Source organism: Drosophila sechellia, chromosome 3R, assembly GCF_004382195.2.
Source record: "Drosophila sechellia strain sech25 chromosome 3R, ASM438219v1, whole genome shotgun sequence".
Classification (NCBI taxonomy): domain Eukaryota; kingdom Metazoa; phylum Arthropoda; class Insecta; order Diptera; family Drosophilidae; genus Drosophila; species Drosophila sechellia.
Window position 1 is genome coordinate 15,167,341 of NC_045952.1, and position 11,551 is coordinate 15,178,891.

At 42.6% G+C, this 11,551-nt stretch overlaps 6 protein-coding genes across 6 annotated transcripts; 5 read left to right on the forward strand and 1 right to left on the reverse strand.

Annotated features, from left to right (window-relative positions):
* Nucleotides 1-112: 112 nt before the first annotated feature.
* Nucleotides 113-2,051, forward strand: LOC6606528 (protein yellow). Its single transcript, XM_032720743.1, has 3 exons — nt 113-199; nt 274-524; nt 801-2,051. Coding segments are annotated over exons 1-3 (1,308 nt in total). The 5' UTR covers nt 113-197; the 3' UTR covers nt 1,856-2,051.
* Nucleotides 2,052-2,246: 195 nt separating this feature from the next.
* LOC6606529 (protein yellow) lies at nt 2,247-4,026 on the forward strand. Its single transcript, XM_002031294.2, has 3 exons — nt 2,247-2,713; nt 2,780-3,173; nt 3,239-4,026. The coding sequence occupies exons 1-3, from the start codon at nt 2,366-2,368 to the stop codon at nt 3,724-3,726; spliced, it is 1,230 nt and encodes a 409-aa protein (XP_002031330.1). The 5' UTR covers nt 2,247-2,365; the 3' UTR covers nt 3,727-4,026.
* An 82-nt stretch (nt 4,027-4,108) lies between these two features.
* LOC6606530 (dolichol-phosphate mannosyltransferase subunit 3) lies at nt 4,109-4,827 on the forward strand. The gene is made up of 2 exons (XM_002031295.2): nt 4,109-4,334; nt 4,403-4,827. The coding sequence occupies exons 1-2, from the start codon at nt 4,185-4,187 to the stop codon at nt 4,535-4,537; spliced, it is 285 nt and encodes a 94-aa protein (XP_002031331.1). The 5' UTR covers nt 4,109-4,184; the 3' UTR covers nt 4,538-4,827.
* Nucleotides 4,828-5,465: 638 nt separating this feature from the next.
* On the forward strand, nt 5,466-8,707 carry LOC6606531 (GILT-like protein 1). The gene is made up of 4 exons (XM_002031296.2): nt 5,466-5,666; nt 7,585-7,719; nt 7,797-8,156; nt 8,257-8,707. Exons 1-4 carry the CDS (start codon nt 5,595-5,597, stop codon nt 8,440-8,442), a joined length of 753 nt encoding a protein of 250 aa, XP_002031332.1. The 5' UTR covers nt 5,466-5,594; the 3' UTR covers nt 8,443-8,707.
* Nucleotides 8,708-8,942: 235 nt separating this feature from the next.
* Nucleotides 8,943-9,375, reverse strand: LOC6606532 (cuticle protein 16.5). The gene has a single exon (XM_002031297.2). It carries the CDS (start codon nt 9,341-9,343, stop codon nt 9,026-9,028), a length of 318 nt encoding a protein of 105 aa, XP_002031333.1. The 5' UTR covers nt 9,344-9,375; the 3' UTR covers nt 8,943-9,025.
* A 651-nt stretch (nt 9,376-10,026) lies between these two features.
* LOC6606533 (cuticle protein 16.5) lies at nt 10,027-10,485 on the forward strand. Its single transcript, XM_002031298.2, has one exon. The coding sequence runs from the start codon at nt 10,082-10,084 to the stop codon at nt 10,397-10,399; it is 318 nt and encodes a 105-aa protein (XP_002031334.1). The 5' UTR covers nt 10,027-10,081; the 3' UTR covers nt 10,400-10,485.
* The last annotated feature ends 1,066 nt before the right edge of the window (nt 10,486-11,551 follow it).

Below are 11,551 nucleotides of genomic sequence, written 5' to 3' on the forward strand. Positions count from 1 at the left end.
AGAAATGAGCGTATATAAACAACACAGCAGACACAAAATACAATTTAAAAACCAGTTGGAGCAAGTAAGATATACCTTCTTAAAGTGGCTTATGGTTTTGTTTTTTCCCAATTTCGTATGGTTTTTTGGTGTGTGATGGTTCAGTATAATAGCAAGAGCCCTCGCGTAAGGATCTCTCGTGCCAAACACCTCTTAAAATGTATAACATTAAACCACCAAAACGTTGACAAAACTCAGTGATATAATTATAGAATTATACATATTTGCTTTTAGGCTTATTCTAGCCCTTGTTGTGTGGCTCGCTTACCCAAATCTTTGCCTGGCCCAGTACCACCTTAATCCTCCCAAGACCATCTTTCCGGACTTCAAGTTTCCCTCGGATTATAGGAATAACCCCATAGTTTTTGAATGGAAGAATCTGCAGTACGGCTTCCCCAGTGAACAGGAACGGGAGCAGGTGCTCCGGAGTGGTCGCTATAATCCGGATAGTCCCATACCCATAGACATCGATGTCTATTATCCACGTAAGCATCACAAAAACGTATTGCGGGAATCACAGAAATATTGATTTTGTGCAACTATTGTTGCTTTACGTTTGATTAGTAACACCTAATTTGCATTTTGAAAAGGGAAATATAACAAGTCAATTTCAAAGATAGCCATTAATGGACTGGGAATAAGTGGCTAAGTATGTTTTGTGTAAAATACTTTTAATTGGAAGAAGATAATCGTTTGCATTTGTTTAACAATGCTACAGCATGTGTCCTTGTACTCTAATTACTCTTAACACTCTTTTCCAGCTAATGGCGGTCCACCTAGACACTTTGTGACGTCCCCTCGCTTCGGACAGGGAGTTCCCTTTTCCCTGGGCTATGTCACCAATGTGCAACGGGAGAATGGAAGTGAAATCCAGGCCTATCCCAGCTACCAGTGGCACAGTAGCCACGGAGCAAATTGCGATGGACTAACGTCCGTGTACCGGGTTCACATCGATGCCTGTGGCCAGATGTGGGTGTTGGACAGCGGAGAAATTGAGTTTGTGCAGCACTGTGCCCCACAGGTTATTGTCTTTGACTTGGCCACCGATCAGTTGATCCATCGGTATCGTCTGCCCGAAATATCCTATAAGGCGAAGGTCAGTAGATTTGTGAATATATTTGCAGACATCAGGGATCCACCGCCAAGTGGGCAGTGCAAGGATGTATTTGCCTATCTGGCGGATCCCACCAGTAAGGCCATAGTGGTGTACGATGTCGTGGGTCAGAACTCCTGGCGTATCGAGAACAAATTCACCTATCCGGATGCGAAGTTCGGAACGCACACAGTGGCTGGTGAGAGTTTCGAGTTGCTCGATGGACCTTTGGCTTTGGCGACGACTCCTTTGGGACTGGGATTGCGCCGCCATCTGATTTTCCACGCGCTGTCCAACGAACTGGAGCTGGCCATTCCTTTGGATGTCCTGAATAATGCCACCAATTGGCAAAAGGGCTTGAGCTCCTCCCTGTCGGACTTCATTGTCTTGGGTAAAAGAGGAATTCAGTGCGCCTCGCATGCGATTAGCAGACAGGGATTCCTGTTCTGTGGCTTCCTGGAGCCCATCGGAATTTTCGGCTGGGACATACGAAGGCCCTACAATCGCGAAAATGTCAAACTTCTTGCTATAAATCCGGCTACGCTGCAATTTTTGAGTGGCATGAAGATTGTTCGCAGACCTGCTGACGGCCGGGAAGAACTGTGGCTGCTCTCCGATCGACTGCAGAAGATATTCGCCGGAACCATTGACTACAGGGAAATCAATTATCGGGTGATGCGCTGCGATGTTGATGACCTGTTGCAGGGGCGGGGCTGCTTTTAGGTGCCCAATTCCTAATGCGCAGAGACCCTCGAGATCTGTGTAAACACTCTTAAAGCCGACATAAAAGATGTCCATCCATAAATCTTGGGACCATTCGAAAGTGTTTGCTTGACCGCCACAGGTACACGACCTTTGTCTTTGGGTTTGATGGTCAATTACACTCGCAAAAATAAATACCAAAATGACAAACACTCTTTATCACCTTTTTTAATTTTCTTTTTACTTAACAAGTACAGAGGGCTATGGGAAAAGTCATTTTTAATTTACATTCATTCGCATTCATTAAATTTATTAATAAGTCATTAAATAAAAACTCTTATCTTTGGATTTAACAATGATAGGATTTGAATGTATTGAAACATTTGTTCTATTACCACATAGCTTAAGTTTCTCTGAGTGCACTTTGAGATTGAAGGCTAAGAACTTTTGGGCCTACCTGCACATCTTTAGTCTTCGGCAATCGTTTGAACCGCGCGGAACTGTCACTTAGCAGGTTCCCATTTGAAAGCCATGTTGGTCATCCTGCTTGCATTATTTTGTGCAGTCCAGAGCCAGCCATTGGTCCTCAAGGAGCTGCACACCCTGCACCAGTGGACGAACCTCAGTTTGGGCGACGATCTGTCCAAGGGCAATCGCTTTCTGCCGGTGGATGTGGACATTGAGTACGGCGATGAGGGCAGACATCGCACCTTCCTCACGATTCCGCGACTGGGGATGGCCACACCCTTCACACTGGCCACCGTGGTTGCGAAGGACAATGAGCTGGTGGAAAATCCTAGACTGGAACCGTATCCAAACGAGGAGTGGCATGTGCCACCCAACAATTGCTCCGGCATCACCTCAGCCATTAGGACTTATGTAAGTAGCAATGTATATGTTCCTAACTTAGGAGCTATTTCATGAATATTTATCGTTTTCTCCCAGATCGACGAGTGCTGGCGACTCTGGGTGGTGGATTCAGGGCAGGTAAACTCCCTGCAGTTGTGCCCGCCCCAAATCCTAACCTTCGATCTGGTGAAGGACGAACTAGTGCAACGACACCCCCTTCCGCCCGATTCCTACATCCCCAGCGTGTCCATCTTCACGGCTTTGGTGGTGGATCTGGCCGAGAGGGGCACACCCAATCGATGTGTGGGCGGCAGAGCGTATATAGCCGATGCCTGGGGTTATGGCCTGATTGTATTTGACTCCCTGACGGGACGATCCTGGCGCATAGAGCACGAGTCCATGAAGCCATCGCCCTTGCTGAGATTAGGGCGCTCCAGCAACTCGCAGGCGGGAATATTTACAGTGAGCCTTAGTCCCAGCGAAGTGGAAGGTAGCAATTCAATTTAAATGCTAAAAACTAAAAAATAATTTATAATTTCCTATCCAAATTTACAGACCGCTTTCTGTACTTCCACACGCTGAACGCCTTTAATGAAATGAGGGTTCCGCTCTCCTTGATCAACAACGAGACCTTCTGGAAGTCTGCGAATGCCAGCGGAGATAGCTTTCACAGCCTGGGCACCCGAGGAATCCAGTGCGAGTCGGAGGTGATGGATCAGTCGGGGAATCTCTACTGCAGCCTCATCAGTTTGGGGGCGCTGGTGAAATGGGAGGAGTCCGTGTCCAACTACACGGCGGACGACCTGCGTGTGGTGGCTTACAATCCGCAAAAGATCAAGTTTGTCACGGGCCTCAAGATCAACCGAAATTCCAAGGGAGAGGAGGAGCTGTGGGCCTTGAGCAGCCAGCCGAAACTCTTTGTGGGCGGCGACTTGCCCGCGAACGAGGTCAAGTTCCAAATAATTGGCTGCCGAACCGCTGACCTGCTTGCCAATAAGCCGTGTACAGTGGGCGCCGCAGAAACCACGCCCACCAACGTTTAATTAAAACTTAGTTTTAACGAGTTTAAAACTGCGTCTATCGATTACTCTGAATTAATTGCTAGCTGTAGAAGGCTGGCTGCTATGGCGCAATGTTGATCTATCGATAAATTGCTGACTGTGTTAAGCTAACTAGTATGTCGTTTGAATCGCTAACTGTGGCCAGCTTTCTACTATGGCACGTGCGTATGTTTTGGTCACACTAAAGATAGCCAATTAGAAAAGTAAAAATTATCTAACTGGAAGCCGTCCGGCTACACTTTACTTATTGGAAAACCTCCAACTAGACATGAATAGGAAAACCTCCAACTAGAATTGAATATGAAAACCTCCAATCGATAGTAGCCGGTAAATATCGATATCGACGTACCGGGTGACCATCGGCTTAAGTTCCAGCTCTATGTTTACGTGTAGAACTTTATTTTCGATTTAGTTTTGTTTACCAATAAATTTCGTTAGCAATGACAAATCTACAACGCTGGCTATTTTACGCATCGCTCTTTGCGATTCCCTATCTCTCCGTTGTTTTGGGAACAGTGCAAACACAGCTTACTACCAAGTATTTCCTATACTTTCAGATTTTACCACTTTTGCTCCTCGTGATTTTTGGTGTAAGTTCTTAGATATGAATCAATGCAGATAACTCCTCTTATTGACTACTACTATTTATTACCCTCAGATATATTCCGTTTGGACTGTTCTATATAGAACTCTGACTTTCAACGATTGTCCCGAGGCCGCCAAGGAGCTCCAGGATGAAATTCAGGAGGCTCGCAAGGATTTGATAGCCAAGGGATTTCGGTTTCGAGATTAGGGGATTTCCAGCTCCCAGGACTTGTGCATGTTAATCTGTAATTCCATTATTTAGAAAAACAAAAATCACGCAAATGTACTCTAGACCGCATTTTGTGTGGGCGGACGCGTTGTTGGGGGCTGATTTCCCCAGGTGTCGGAAGTTTGGTGGCCAAATTATGTTGAGGTTTTGAAAGAATATGCTTGAAAAAGTATGAATATGTGCATGTTTAATTGGCTTACCATCTCTAGTGAGTTGCTGAAAATGCCAATAAAATATGTAACTCGAAATAAAAGAAATCTAAAACAGTATATCCGATAAAATACGTTTAAAGAAATTAATAATATTCATTCATATTCTTTTACTTAATGATATATTGAAAACTCGTAAGTGCAAGTCTTACATTGCAAATTCGAAAGTGTATAAAAGCTTCGGCGATCTATTTCCAATGAAACAATTCCAAAAAAATTCTCTTAATTCCAAGAGAGAAAAAAATAGCCTGCTTCAAAATTTTAATTTTCTCTCCAGCAAAATACTGGAAGGAGTTGTAATTCCGAAGCTGAGTGTTGGGATACTCAAAAGTGTGATCAAGCTTTCCAGATCAATATAAACCCATTAATAGCCATTTGAAGTTAATTTGGGCAATTTTTTAGATAATGGCGGACAATAGTTTGCAAATACTTTAGAAATAAATTTCAAAAAGATAATACATATTTTATGTAACGATTTAAATGACCCAATTATCCCCAATGTGTGTTTCAAAACTTATGTTTCACAAACGTAGATCTTCTGAAGTTGTTCATGTGATGTTTTGGAATTTAAAATTGCAACTGACGCTTTTACATAAAAAAGATAGTACATTTATTTACTCATGGTTGGGCAGTCTGGAAATCGGCTTTCTAATGACCGACTGGGGCAGCGGGCCTGGAACTGGAACGGCGGTTTAAGCGTCAAGCTCTCTACAACAATCAACAGTTCGCGCTCAGCCACCGAACCGCTAACAACACGACCGCCGTTCGTTACGTGCTGGCTATATACCTGCATATATAAGAAATTCTGAAGAACGAGAAGCCCCAAGATGAGTCACAAAATCGCCGCCGTGTGCCTCCTGATGAGCTGCCTGATTGCCAGCGCTTATAGCGCCGCTAAGGTGAGTTTCCGGCTCTCAAAAAACCCTTCGCCAAACTAGCGAAAAATCAGCAAACGGGCCCAACTTAGCCGTTACACAACAGCCAAGCGTGTCAGGGGCACTGCGAATTGCTTTTATCATCTAGGTGAAGACGTGATTAGGTCGAATAACTAAATAGTGGGGGTATAGGAAAAATACAAAATATAAATACAAAAAACCATAGAAGAGCTGCACCCTTTTCGTGGCAGCAACAAGTGGCATTTCGAGAGTTTAACGAGTAGCCGCCACCGTGGAAAAGCGTAGAGCATAATTGACAATATAAATACATGTGTATGCGTGTATGTAAGTGTATGTGAGCTGGAGAGCGCCCTGTTGCTCTGTTGTTATTTTCATTTGGGCGAAGAACCGGTTTGGAGGAGACCAGTTTCGATTTCTCATAGAAGAACCGGTGCTTGCCGGCTCAGCCCCAACGGCAACTTCATTCTACACTGAGCACAATGCTTCCAAGTAGTATCAGCAATTTCAAGCAGAAGACCATTAGTCACATATTCAATTCTAGCTTACAATTCTTGTGATATACGATATTCTTCCCGATTTTATTGGTTTTTTTTCATTATTTATCTTAGTGTATTAAAAATGTATTTATATTTCTACAATTATTCATCTATGTTTGCACTTTCACACCGTTAATATATGCAATGCATTTTCACCAAGTTCCAAAGCTAGGTATTATTTTTTTGTGTGCACATATGTGCGGTACAATCAAATTGTATATATATACTTAGCTGAGTCTGCTGCTGTTGTTGTTTAGATCGAGAAGAATGGCGGGTTCTTTCGGCGATGTGTCATTAGCTTTTATATAACTTCAACTCCAGCGAAAAGCAATTTGCATTTGTATTCATAGCCGTTTGTACATATTTGTTATTATTTTCTTTATATTTTTTTGCCCCTGCTTTTCGGTTGGCATTGTTCAAACATTTGCGCTTATATCACGAACTTTACAAAGTTTACTAAATACAGCTTCAATTTGGACTAAAATAATCAACTGAAATTACATTAAATGAATGTCATTTGATTGCTGTCACTAATAAATAAACATATGTATTACAAGCACGTAAGCCTGAAAATAGTCATTTGTTTGGAATATTTGTATTTTATGTTGACTGTACGAAATTCTTAAATAATAAGTATCTGAATTCTTGAAAGAAAGTAAGAGTCAGCAATTTGTCTCGGTTTATTAGGTACATAAATGTGTCGCCATTTCTGAATTCATTTAAATTGGGGAGTATACCTAAGATAACAAAGCAAATTGTACATATGTACATTATTTATGTACGCACATTATGTGTCACTAGTCAAATGTGAAAACCATATTGCCGATAATTAATATTCAAATATTAATTCAATAGAAAATTTGATTGAGTTTGATCTAGTTAGGCTGTATATATACTCCTAAATGTGCAATATGAATCATGCCTTGATTTATTCGATACGCAGATAGTATCGAAGTTTATTTCCCCTATTTATAACTTTCGTGTGCATGGAGGCCCAAGTTCAACAATATTTTGGCTCGTCGACTGGAGCATGTGGCAATTGTCCCCCAATTGATAAACAAAGGGTAGCCATATTTGGACCCTGTCCATTCAGCCGCATGTGATTTGCATGCCTCAGCTTGGCTGCCCTCTCGAAAAATGCAAATTACGCAATGCACCCTCCATGGCCATTGAACAGACTGCAACCAACCATTACATATAACATGAAATGGGCAGCTTAAATATATTGAAATTCAAAATGGTTTTAAGATTTTAAAGAACTTGGGAACCAACCCTATGAAGATCTTAAGATGCTCTATTAAGGCTATAAACATTAGTTAAGTTAAAGTTAAAGTTTAAGGAGAAACAAACAAAACTCACTTACCATACCCTGTTTCTTTCTGCAGGTGCCCATTTCCATCTACTACGAGTCCCTGTGCCCGGACAGCGCCAAGTTCATTACGGAGCAGGTGTATCCGGCGGTGAAGGGAGAACTGCGCGATGTGGTGGATCTCACCTTCGTGCCGTTCGGAAAGTCTCAGGTGAGTGGCCGCCTGGCCCCGTTTATCGGCAGGACAATGGCTCATTTGCATGGCTCCTGGCCTGGCTCCCTCCACAGTTCGTTACCCAGGGCTCCGAGGTGACGTTCACCTGCCATCACGGACCGAACGAGTGCTATGGCAACAAGGTGCATGCCTGCGCCATCGAGCACATCCAGGCCAACTCCTACCAGGTGGAGTACACGCGCGAGTCGCTCACGATGGACTTCATCAACTGCCTGATGAAGGCCGGCAAGAATTTCCCGGACAACGTCTATCCCGGCCAGCGATGCGCCTCGGAGAACCATATCAACAACTGGGAGAACATCAAGACCTGCGCCAACTCCACCGAGGGAAGCGTTCTGCTCCGAAAGGCCGGCGAAAGCACCATGCGGCTCAAGGAGCCACTGACCAGCGTGCCCACCATTCTGTTCAATGAGGTCAGTAAATCGTAAATGAATGAATAGACTATTGCAACTTGCTTTGAAGTTAAATAATCTAATAAGCCTTAAAAACTAAAACCCATACTTTAACTTTCAGCAATTCGACAAGAAGGTGAATGATCGCGCCCAGGAGAACTTGGTGGGCACGATCTGCCAATACGTATCCGCCCCGCAGCCGCGCATCTGCAACCAGCACAACGGAGCCTCGACTCCATCCTTGGCCAGCGTAAGCGCCATCCTTAGCTCCCTGCTGGGTCTTTGGTTTATCCGCTCCTTCTACTAAGCTAAGCTAAGCTCAACTGTCCACTCTCTCCGATGTTTCCACTTATATAACTCTTCCAAGTCAGCTCAAACCTCTGGCAATCGGGAATCTCAACACCTAATGCTGTATTTTACTCTTGACCTTTTTGTTGGTTTGTTTTTTAGGCCAATTGAAACGCAAGCCGTCCAATTATGCAGCTCGAATATGTGTATCAGAAATCAGAAATTAGTTTTGAAAGAGCTGATCGTAAAGTAGCAATTTAATAAAGTTGAATTAAAATATGGTACTTGAAGCGTTTTTCTATTGTAATATTAAAGGTAAGTCGGTTACAATGTACCTTTAATAATGACAAGTTAGCTGTTTTCTTTGGATGTTACTGATTGTTATTGAAAGTTTGAAATAAAATGAATTATTCATTTAGTTTATATATTTCCCAATGCAGGTATGCTAAACTACATCATTCAGTTTCTCGCATCAACTGATTTTGTGGCTTAAACAATGCATTAGATAAAGAGGTTTGGTTATAATATGTTGCATTATAATGATTTTATTTTGCTTGATCAATTGCATGTGTGAGTCATTAAGCTTTTAGCAGGAGTCCTTTTTACTTTTTCTTCAAGAAAGAGCTGACGACAGCCGGCGCTGCGTAGGTGGTGATGGGAGCAGCATAGGCAGTTCCGGCGGCATATGTTGTCACAGGAGCAGTGTAAGCAGGAGCACTTAAGGTGGAGTAGGCGGTGTAGGCGGGAACGGCGGCAGCGGCATAGGTGGAGTAGGCTGAAGCGGAGTAGGTGGCCACCGGAGCAGAGTAGGCTAAGGGAGCAGCTGAAGAGTAGGTGGCGGCATAGGTGGCCACTGGAGAAGCGATGAATCCTGCCTGGGCGGCGGCAATGCACAGGGTCAAGCAGATGAGGAACTTCATGTTGAGTTGGTTGTTTGGGTTTGCTGGTTGGTCAGTGACTGATACTTTTGCCAATTTCCTCACATATTTTATAGGATAAATGTGGCCAATTAACCAAACGGGTTTTCGGATATTGAAACCCTAATCAGATCACAATTGCGTCTGCCTCGAGATTTCTAGTGCGTAATGTTCGGTGAACGCGGAAGCAGCAGTTTGCTTTTATTCAGTCAAAGGCATGTCAAACGGATTTTAATTATATTTTCTTTAAAAGATATGGTTCTTTCTGCCACCATAATATTAATTATTAAGAGGATTGGCTTCTCTTTGGAAGAGAATTAAGAGTCCATTTAGAATTACCATTCTTACCCTAGAATCCTATAATGTACGACTTGTATTGTATTTTTTTTTGTTAATGAATATTCCTGATTGTGACTTTACACGAATGTACTTAAAATGAAAATACATTTCATTAGTTAACTAATGATATAATATGAAATAATTGAGTGTAAGTCAATGAGAGCAAAACCACTTGGATCAAGCTACTAAAAGTCCAAAACGTAATCCATTTGATACGCCGTTTGCAGGCAAACCAGCAAACGATCAGTTAACATTAGTCAGCAGAAATTTTGCTCTGGTTACAATTGTGTTCTAATTAAAACTTCAAATCCCGTTTGTATGGCAGCAACTATAAAATGGTAATGAAAATTGGCAAAACCATCAGTCACTGAACAACCAACAAGCACAAACAACCAAATCAACATGAAGTTCCTCATCTGCTTGACCCTGTGCATTGCCGCCGCCCAGGCAGGATTCATTGCATCTCCAGTGGCCACCTATGCCGCCACCTACTCCGCAGCTGCTTCCTTGGCCTACTCCGCTCCGGTGGCCACCTACTCCGCTCCAGCCTACTCCACATATGCCGCTGCCACCGTTCCCGCATACACAGCCTACTCCGCGTTAAGTGCTCCTGCTTACACTGCTCCTGTGACCACATATGCCGCCGGAACTGCCTATGCTGCTCCCATCACCACCTTCGCAGCTCCCGCTGTCGTCAGCTCCTTCTTAAAGAAGAAGTAAACAGGACTCCTCTGGAATACGTAATGACCGTTTAAAGCAATGTGAAACATGCTATTTATTACCTAAATATAAAATATGAGAGCAAACACCTCGTCTTCCATTCCCTCTATCAGAATCTAGCTTATGTTTTTTTGAGTTAATTAATTTATTATAAGCCTAATTAACTGCACCTTTCTAATCTTGGGGTTTCCCGCCCCTAAAATAATCATTAACTAACTATCAGATTAGTTGCGATGGCTTGATGGGTTGGAATCAAGAGTCAATCGGATGATGCAGCGCCCTGATAAAGATTCAAAAGACAGATGATCATCGATGGGCAAAATCCATTGTAAGCCCGTGCTACCGTGTTTGTTGTCAAATATTTTGATCGGAGGTTGATTGGAGCCCCGTCAGCTGCTTATCGGCTAATTTGTTTTTGGGTGCACACCGATAAGCTGCGGGGGAGATGGGCGAGATAGGGGATATTCACTGTAGCAACAGGCTAAACAGAAGCTAAATCGCATTCGAGCGCTCCGATTATACCAGATGGACATGGACATGGAATCGGAATCAGTGGAGGCGGCAATTGTTGTAAACAACTCGTTTGGCGAATCAATTTGCTGGCGCTGTTGATGTGCCAACCAGATTTGATGAGCCAGGGGAAAACTTAAAGTGTTCTAACTGCATCTGTAATCTACAAGTACTTATACTTATATTTTGTATAAAAACTGCGGAACTAGGGGAATTTTAACAACTGGAACGGTTCAAAGTTAACTGCTGGCCAAGCGACAAATAATTAGCTTTATTTCATTAAAGATCGAAAGGGGAATATCATTATAAAAACATCTATTTATATGCTGAATAAATATACATACATATAATAGTAAGAACTTTCTTAAAATAATACGACTAATCTACGCTGTAAGTGATGCTTTCTAGATTTGAGCTAATATTTTTTTAACGAAATTAAATACTTCTCGATATTATGTAACTGAAGTAGGTGTTTTTTTTATTATTAATTGATATAACATTCTTACTCGGAAATTCAAAAATTGATAGTTTCTTGGGTGAAGGGTGACCAATATAAATAGAATTAAGATCTACGACCAGCTCAAAGGGAATGTGTTAGTCCTTCGCTCGGGGACTTGGCCAATTGAGTTTAGGCTTAATTAA

Bases quoted from the DNA above. Each gene is read 5' to 3' on its own strand.
- LOC6606528 (XM_032720743.1), top strand. The intron at 525-800 runs GTAAGCATCACA...ACTCTTTTCCAG, and splicing joins CATCGATGTCTATTATCCAC to CTAATGGCGGTCCACCTAGA.
- LOC6606529 (XM_002031294.2), top strand. From the start codon at position 2,366: ATGTTGGTCATCCTGCTTGCATTATTTTGTGCAGTCCAGAGCCAGCCA. The intron at 2,714-2,779 runs GTAAGTAGCAAT...GTTTTCTCCCAG, and splicing joins CCTCAGCCATTAGGACTTAT to ATCGACGAGTGCTGGCGACT. The intron at 3,174-3,238 runs GTAGCAATTCAA...CCAAATTTACAG, and splicing joins TAGTCCCAGCGAAGTGGAAG to ACCGCTTTCTGTACTTCCAC.
- LOC6606530 (XM_002031295.2), top strand. From the start codon at position 4,185: ATGACAAATCTACAACGCTGGCTATTTTACGCATCGCTCTTTGCGATT. The intron at 4,335-4,402 runs GTAAGTTCTTAG...TATTACCCTCAG, and splicing joins TGCTCCTCGTGATTTTTGGT to ATATATTCCGTTTGGACTGT.
- LOC6606531 (XM_002031296.2), top strand. From the start codon at position 5,595: ATGAGTCACAAAATCGCCGCCGTGTGCCTCCTGATGAGCTGCCTGATT. The intron at 5,667-7,584 runs GTGAGTTTCCGG...TTCTTTCTGCAG, and splicing joins GCGCTTATAGCGCCGCTAAG to GTGCCCATTTCCATCTACTA. The intron at 7,720-7,796 runs GTGAGTGGCCGC...CTCCCTCCACAG, and splicing joins TGCCGTTCGGAAAGTCTCAG to TTCGTTACCCAGGGCTCCGA.
- LOC6606532 (XM_002031297.2), bottom strand. From the start codon at position 9,343: ATGAAGTTCCTCATCTGCTTGACCCTGTGCATTGCCGCCGCCCAGGCA.
- LOC6606533 (XM_002031298.2), top strand. From the start codon at position 10,082: ATGAAGTTCCTCATCTGCTTGACCCTGTGCATTGCCGCCGCCCAGGCA.